Source organism: Salvelinus fontinalis, chromosome 17, assembly GCF_029448725.1.
Source record: "Salvelinus fontinalis isolate EN_2023a chromosome 17, ASM2944872v1, whole genome shotgun sequence".
Classification (NCBI taxonomy): domain Eukaryota; kingdom Metazoa; phylum Chordata; class Actinopteri; order Salmoniformes; family Salmonidae; genus Salvelinus; species Salvelinus fontinalis.
In genome coordinates, this window is record NC_074681.1 from 34,229,051 (window position 1) to 34,237,444 (window position 8,394).

Below are 8,394 nucleotides of genomic sequence, written 5' to 3' on the forward strand. Positions count from 1 at the left end.
AAAGTATGTGAACCGCTAGGCTAATGACTTCTCCAAAAGCTAATTGGAGTCAGGAGTCAGCTAACCTGGAGTCCAATCAATGAGATGAGATTGGAGATGTTGGTTAGAGCTGCCTTGCCCTATAAAAACACTCACAAAATTTGAGTTTCCTATTCACAAGAAGCATTGCCTGATGTGAACCATGCCTTGAAGAAAAGAGATCTCAGAAAACCTAAGATTAAGAATTGTTGACTTGCATAAAGCTGGAAAGGGTTACAAAAGCATCTCTAAAAGCCTTGATGTTCATCAGTCCACAGTAAGACAAATTGTCTAAGAATGGAGAAAGTTCAGCACTGTTGCTACTCTCCCTAGGAGTGGCCCTCCTGCAAAGATGACTGCAAGAGCACAGCGCAGAATGCTCAATGAGGTTAAGAAGAATCCTAGTGTCAGCGAAAGACTTACATAAATCTCTGGAGCATGCTAACATCTCTGTTGACGAGTCTACGATATGTAAAACACTAAACAAGAATGGTGTTCATGCGAGGACTCCACGGAAGAAGCCACTGCTGTCCCCAATAAAATTGCTGCACATCTGAAGTTTGAAAAAGTGCACCTGGATGTTCCACAGTGCTATTGGCAAAATATTCGGTGGACAGATGAAACTACAGTTGAGTTGTTTGGAAGGAACACACAACACTATGTGTGGAGAAAAAAAGGCACAGCACACCAACATCAAAACCTCATCCCAACTGTAAAGTATGGTGGAGGGAGCATCATGGTTTGGGGCTGCTTTGCTGCCTCAGGGCCTGGACAGCTTGCTCTCGTTGACGGAAAAAATGAATTCTCAGGTTTATCAAGACATTTTTCAGGAGAATGTTAGGCTATCTGTCCGCCAATTGAAGCTCAACAGAAGTTGGGTGATGCAGCAGGACAACAACCCAAAACACAGAATTGCTTCAACAGAAGAAAATACGACTTCTGGAGTGGCACAGTTAGAGTCCTGTCCTCAACCCGATTGAGATGCTGTGGCATGACCTCAAGAAAGAAGTTCACACCAGACATCCCAAGAATATTGCTGAACTGAAACAGTTTTGTAAAGAGGAATGGTCCAAAATTCCTCCTGACCGTTGCGCAGGTCTGATCCGCAACTACAGAAAACGTTTGGTTGAGGTTATTGCTGCCAAAGGAGGGTCAACCAGTTATGAAATCCAAGGGTTCACATACTTTTTCCACCCTGCACTGTGAATGTTTACACGGTGTGTTCAATAAAGCCATGAAAACGTATCATTGCTTGTGCGTTATTAGTTTAAGCAGACATGTGTTTGTCTATCGTTGTGACCTAGATGAAGATCAGATCAAATTTGATTACCAATTTATGCAGACATCCAGGTATTTCCAAAGGGTTCACATACTTTTTCTTGCCACTGCTACTAGAGAGTACTGGGCATTCATGCCCAAGCATGAAAGGATGTGCTGACCTGTGATGTTCCTTATTTGTGTATCTGTACAACCTTTATGTCCAAGTATGTACCTCCTTGAGAAAGTCCTCTATTTTTCCAATAACAAACTCGTAACTCAAAGACAGCCCACTGGGCACAGACGTCAGTTCAACGGCTAGATTTGATTTGCATTTGGTTGAGATTTCAACTAATGTGATTTGAATTTTCTTTTTTAAACGTATCATCAGATCTAATTTCAAAGGTTGGGTGAAAAAGAAACAAAATGCCCTTACATTGATAACTTTTTGAAAATCGAATCAGTTTTCCACATTGATTCAACGTCACCGGATAGATTTCTTGGGTTGAAATTACAAGGAAACAACATTGATTTGACCCGTTTTTACCCCAGTGGGAAGAGAATAGGATGAGTGATAAGGGGCCATTCTCTATTTCACACATATCTGAATTCATTCACCACTGATGTCAAGTGCATAATCTATGCATTTGTTTAGCATAGCCATCGGATGTGAACTATTTGCTCACAAAGTTCACCCTTGGAAAACATTGTTACTGCGCCCAAGAACAATACAGGCCAATTCAACATAGAGGCGGTCACAGTGGATGTTTCCGGTACATGTCAGGAAGATTTCCCATAGCAGGGTTCCTCTCACCGTATCACTGTCTTTGTGACCAATGGCTCATCAATCAATGAGCACACTGAGGGGCCAGCTTGATGCTTGTCATCCTTCCTTTGAGGAGGTATGGGGGGAAAATGGGCATCAAACCGAGGGTGCGAAAGGGAAGGACTGGAATAGAAGAAAAAAGGGGCAGGAAGGAGGAGAAATTAGATGAATGAGAGGGGCGAGTGTCTTAGCTAACACTGATAAACAGTGTTGATACAGAGACCATCAGCTGTTGTTGAATACAGGGCCGGCCTCCACCCAACACCACTCTAAATGCATCCGTTTTACTTCAGGTGGCCCGTAGAACGGGTTTGAGAGAGGAGCTGGCGATAGGCTAGATGAAACTCAAACCTGTTAGGAGCTTCAGTAGTGGACCTCTCATGTCTCTGAAGAGAGAGTAGCCTGGCCTTAACGAGGCCTTATAGGAGCTTTAGGAGATACTCAACAATGAGCCTCCAGTCTCAGCATTGGTGAAAGTGACAGCATGGGCCTCCCTCCTGCGGACCATTAAACCTCCTTCTGGATAAACAAGAGCAGGGCCCTTTATGAAGAGTGAGAGAGCTACAAAGAGAGGGGCCATTGTGCCACTGGGGGTCTGCCTTTGTTTTTGTATTGTAGGGCCCTTTCTCAATGGTCCGGTCCTGATAAGGGAGGCTCTATTTCGCTTTTAGGGCTCATACACATTGCCAGGTTGGTGTGTTTGGGAAAAACAGAGACAACTTAATTGACAGCATTGTGTGCGAGAGTGGGTTCGACTGACAAACTAAATGGGAAGAGAGAGGAAATTTGCTGTGTTTCCATGTTGAAAATATGCTGATTTAGAAAGTTGTTTGATAATCAAAAAAGGGTGGTCTACGGCGATAGGTGGGATGGCTGAGAGTAGCTGAGGGGTGGGATTAAAAAGCTCATGATTGGTAGTAGTTATTACTGAAAACACTATAGATAATAATGTATATCGGAGATGTCTGAGTACTATCTACCCTAAATGTAATGTGTATATATAAAAAACAATATATTTGTTATGTAAGTTCTGTGTATAAAAGTACCATGTATGTAAAATGTGTTTAAAATCTATATGTAACAAAAAAGCTGTAAAATCAAAAACATCACAAAGTTACTTTTGTCCTCTGAAGAGGTGGATGGGCAATAAAACATTTGAAAGTTGTTGGATAATGAAAATAACTTGTATGATAGGATGTAGTTATGTAACTGGGCTTGTCTAGGGGTTATATTCTAAAAGTATAATAAAGCTGCCCAATTGCACTGTATCACTTCAAATACAATGCACTGGTGTCTGCACCCATGGAGGTAACGTGCAGAATTAGAGGTTAGATCAATGATTCTCTCATTTTATGCCAGCTTTACCTTCTTCCTGTTTTTAAAAGGGTGTCTTATAGTGAAACTGTTTTTCTAATTATTATTTTGAATCAGTCTGTATGCTGTCTTTGATTTACACACAGGAAGTGCATGTTTGGGCATGGGATCTTGACGGCTTTCGCTTAGTGACAGGCTGGGAATAGTGCTGCTGTCCATTTAGCGGCCTGTCAGCCAGCTAATGGAGTGACTAGCCTAGTGTGTGTCCAGGGTTGAGTGCTCCCACAGTGGGCCATGAGAAGAGCTTGACCAGGGGTCACAGGTGCCTGTCACTCTGCCTCACAGGACTGGAATAGCCTAGTACCAGATCTGTTTGTGTTGTCTTGCAACTCCGTTTGGCATGACAATGACCATAGGATTTGGCAAGACAGCACAAACAGATTTGGGACCAGCAAGGACTGGACAGCTTCAGGACAGCTAGGCCACATTGAATCATTTAGCTACTAGTCTGATTTGCACCATCCACAAGTGTCATTCATGATTTGAGCAGGAACATTGTGTGATACCTTGGGGAGCAAAACCTTCATACCTCTACTTATTTTATATATATTCTTACCACTCAATCCAATTTAAAAGCATATCTAGTGTTTTAACAAAAAAAATGCTAAAGAATGAAGAGTACATCATTTAACACCCGAACCTCCTGAATTTAAAGTAGTACACTGTAGCTTGGCGCTACTTTCACATTCGTATATATCCCCTCACTCTGATGTTAGATCTGTGCCCACTGGTAACCTCTACCTGGAGAAACAGCATGCATGGAGGGTGTCACTAACAAGCTAAGAGCATTTTGTCTGGCCATCTCCACTCTCTCCCACCCTTAATCCCTCCAGAGCCCTCTCTCCCCATGTTCAGCCCCTTTCCTGTGTGTCAGCATTTCCTCACCGGCAGGCAGCCCTGCGCGTGTCAAACGGGCTTCCCGCCTCCCCCCGCCCCTAACCTGGTCATCTGTCTGTGGGCTGAAAGTCGTTCTCCCGATCTCTCGGGTTCCTTACCTCATCTGGGAGCTATTTATTCCCCCCCGGGGGGAGGGGGGGGGGGGGGGGGGGGGGGGGGGTACGGGTGTAACGGTTTCCCTGGATGGAAGTACAAGACAGATGAGGCTAAATAGGATCAGATGGGAAGATAACACTTTGGTGGTGGAGAAAGGCTGCGTTATTGGGCAAAAGATCAGAATGGGGCTGCTTGTGTAAATGCAAAGTTAAAGCACTGGAACATGTCCATGGGCTGGTGTAGCCTGTATTGCTGGAATCTTAAATGAGTTAGAATTCCTGCATAGCCCTTCATCGATCAACGACAGCTCAGAGGTGAGGTTGGATGGGAAGGTAGATGTTCAGATATGGACGTACTTGAGGAGTGCTTGACAGTAGTTGGGAGCTGGGTAGTTGGTAGTTGGGAGCTTTCCTGTGTTTGATGCTTATCTCGAGATCCGGATTTCATTACATGGTTTAAATAAGCCTTGATAGGGTCATCAATCACAGCACATCACTAGGGCAAGGATAGACAATTATTTTTTAATGTAAGTAAGATATGACCAGTTGGAGGTGTGAAACAGTTCAATTTCATTTAAAGAATCTATTGATTTTCCATTTAGCATCACAACAATAACACATATTCATGACATCACCGACATACAAATAGAAAAAGAAAAAAAATGGAAAGGTGTACTGTATCCTCCATCAAAGAATAACAACATGTGCGTAAACATCACTTTTGAGTCTTGCTTTGAACAGCCTATACGAAAATATTTTTTAAAAGTCATATCTGACGGAATAATTCCCGTAAAAAAAATGCGTCATCGTGCGTAAAAGTCCTTAATGCACGCAGTGACCCTACCATGGCCTCCACACGGAGTTTGCGGTGACGGGAGGCGCAACAGGTGACACAGGCACCGCAAGTGCTAGATTGCCATGTATAGCGTTTTGCGCGCTCATATGCGTAAGAGCCACGCTTGGAATCAGAATGGCGAATTGTCCATCTGTCGCCGCCGGCACAATCGGAAGTCCACTGTATAATTTAGCCATTTCTGATGTGAGGTTGATAGGCGAGCCACTTTTGCAAGGCATTATTCCATTTAACTGAGGAGATGCACTTGGGATTTGCGCAATGGCTTGGGCAAGCAATGGATGCGCTGGATGCGGAGGGTAGGTGGGGATCTGGCATTGAGCTGAGAAGTTTACGGTGTTTATCTGTGACACACAGCCGGCTAAGTGGCTGAGAAGTCGAGACCTGATCTCCGTGTTCACCCCTCCACACGTGGACAGAAAACGGGTAACTTCACTCATGCATTCGCTGAATCCCGCTCTGTACTTGCCAAAGACTGATGGATCCCTGCTTATAGCTGCTGTAAAGCCAAAAACATATATTTGCGGATATATTGTTCAGAAAATCATTACAATCGAATTATATAATACAAAGTAGGTCTATCAATAGCTTTGATAAGCTTGGATAAATATACGACCGTGGGAACTGCGGTGCGTGCCAAATGGGCACAGTCAGATTATATTTATGCAAGTCTAGAATGACTGTAATCAATTAGAGATAAAAAAAAAACCTACCAGCCATTTGGAGACGCTGCATATTCCTAAGGTGCTTCACAGTCATCTCAAGGATGTCCGCCTTCTCGAGCTTCGAATGTCTCGAGCTCTAAATAGACATCAAGAAGAAAATGACACATGATTAATAATCTATTTGAGTTTCTTTCCAGTCCATAACGATATAAGCATATGTCGCTGACATAAATGTCTACATGGAATATGGTAATTGCCATAAAATTAAAAAAAACGTACATCTTTTTTTAGTGCATCCAAGATGAGGGTCTTTAGCTGACCAAGGCTGTCATTGATTCGCGCACGTCTTCTCTTCTCCATAATTGGCTTTGAGGACTTAAAACAAAAAACATGTTAATAATAAAAAAATAAAAACAATTGACATATAAAAAGCAATCGTTTTCTTTCGGTGCATTTTTGTACCTTTCTGTGCTCTGAGGCAGTCCTTGGTTTATCCGGAGTTCCACTGACCCTTGACGGGGTGGCTGCGACAGAGGATGGGGATGTTTTCTCCAAAATATCAGCTGGCATCTTCAAGTTTTAATATCCCACAATCGTCCAGCCAATTTAAGCAAATCCTTTTTAATGTCCCACAATTGTTATTAAAGAAAGTCCAGCCTATTGAGTAATATTCAAACACCGGTTATGCACTTTTTCTGACCAACGCTGTTCGTTCTAGACGTTTATTATAATGTAGCTATAGCTGAGGTAAAGTCCTATCAGTGCGGTGTTGATGACAAGTCAACACTGTTACTTTCACCCATGGTTGTATTTATAGAGGAGGCTGCACGCGAACGGCTCGTGTGAAATGTCCCAAAGTTATATTTCCACTGCAACTTTCTACCAATGAGCGCGCGGGACACGTTGCCAGGGATGAGGTTGGCTCGTGCAAGGAGGCCTTGCATTGGCTATCTGGTGTCTTGTGTGTGAGACGGTGGTCCACAGCACCCTACTACACTGCCCTACCAAGCAAAAAGGCAGTATAACTGCTCATTTGGTCGAAAATGAGGTAATGTCATTTTTGCAACCTTAAATACATGCTTAATCATGTAGACAAGTATCCTGCCTCTATTGTATTGTGTTCTGGAGAACATTTTGGTTATGCTAGCAGCAATTGCATAAAGTTACTGTGAAACCAGGGTAAATAAAATCATTTTATTTTAGTTCCACGCTATGAACAGTTACTGCCTTTTTGCTTGATAGGGCAGTACAGATGTAGGATCTTAATTTGAGCCAGTGTGCTACATCAGGAAAATGATCCTGCAGCAACAGGAAATATGAATTATTACGTGGATTATAATTAATGGACATTTTTTTTGTAGGGGTTGTTACATTTTTCTTTATAGCAAATCAAGTCTGACATTTTAGAGTGGAAATTGCAAACTTCAGAAGACTTTTACAAATGAAAATACACTATACGTTTGCATTTCCTGCTCTGCAGGATAATTCTCAGCATCAAAAAGTGATCAAATTAAGATCCTACATCTGTATATATGATCAACAAATAGAACAGGTTACATTTGATAAAATGTGTTGCTGAAATATGAAGGTTTTAGTTATTAGTAACAGGCAATTAAGGTGAATAAAATACTTGTACTGGACATTAATCCTAAAGTAAGTAGTTCATAATGACATAGAAAAAGTTTGTTTTAATGTTCAAGATACTCAGTGTTTATTTTCGTATGTTAAACATTAAATAGCATATTTAAAGTACACCAAATAAATACTTTTTCAGGTCATCGTGTCTGTAAAGACAGCATTCTGTAAACTACCATCACATGTATGTGACTGATAGATTCCATGTTGTACTCAATGACCTTCACATCTCGGTCTTAACATGCAGATGACATGAACTATCACCATAGAGTAGAAGAGTATCAGGTTGCTCTTATTCTTACCTTCTTGACAGACTTCAGGCGCCCTAACGTCTCCTTTCTAAAGCTCCTAAAACCTTTCAGGTCAAACGACCCCAAGGCTAGGTCAGGGTCTGTATGGGCCCGTATCACGGAAGAAACTTGTCATCTGTATCCTCAAATACTTTCTTAATAATATTTACATAAATAAAGCACCAAAGACTGACCTCAAAAACACATAAGAAATTGTGGACACGAAAGGAGCCAATAGCCAGAGACATCTAACATGTCGTCATGGATTTTCTAATCATGTCCAATGTTTTACACCAGTGTGTAAAATTACCACGGTCGTACTTTTTTTCACGAAACAAGATTCGACGCTGAAAAGAGGATTCTCACAGGGTCCTTTCTCTGTGAGAATCTTCTAAAGCAGGGTTCTCCAACCCTGTTCCTGGAGAGCTACCCTCCAGTAGGTTTTCACTCCAACCCCAGTTATAACTAACCTGATGCAGCTAAT

General features: G+C 42.1%; 1 protein-coding gene across 1 annotated transcript; it reads right to left on the reverse strand.

The window, feature by feature from the left end:
- Window positions 1-5,017: 5,017 nt before the first annotated feature.
- LOC129814200 (transcription factor HES-1-B-like) lies at window positions 5,018-6,801 on the reverse strand. Its single transcript, XM_055867150.1, has 4 exons — window positions 6,448-6,801; window positions 6,265-6,360; window positions 6,034-6,121; window positions 5,018-5,819 (listed from the first exon to the last, which is right to left on the reverse strand). Exons 1-4 carry the CDS (start codon window positions 6,553-6,555, stop codon window positions 5,308-5,310), a joined length of 804 nt encoding a protein of 267 aa, XP_055723125.1. The 5' UTR covers window positions 6,556-6,801; the 3' UTR covers window positions 5,018-5,307.
- Window positions 6,802-8,394: the final 1,593 nt, after the last annotated feature.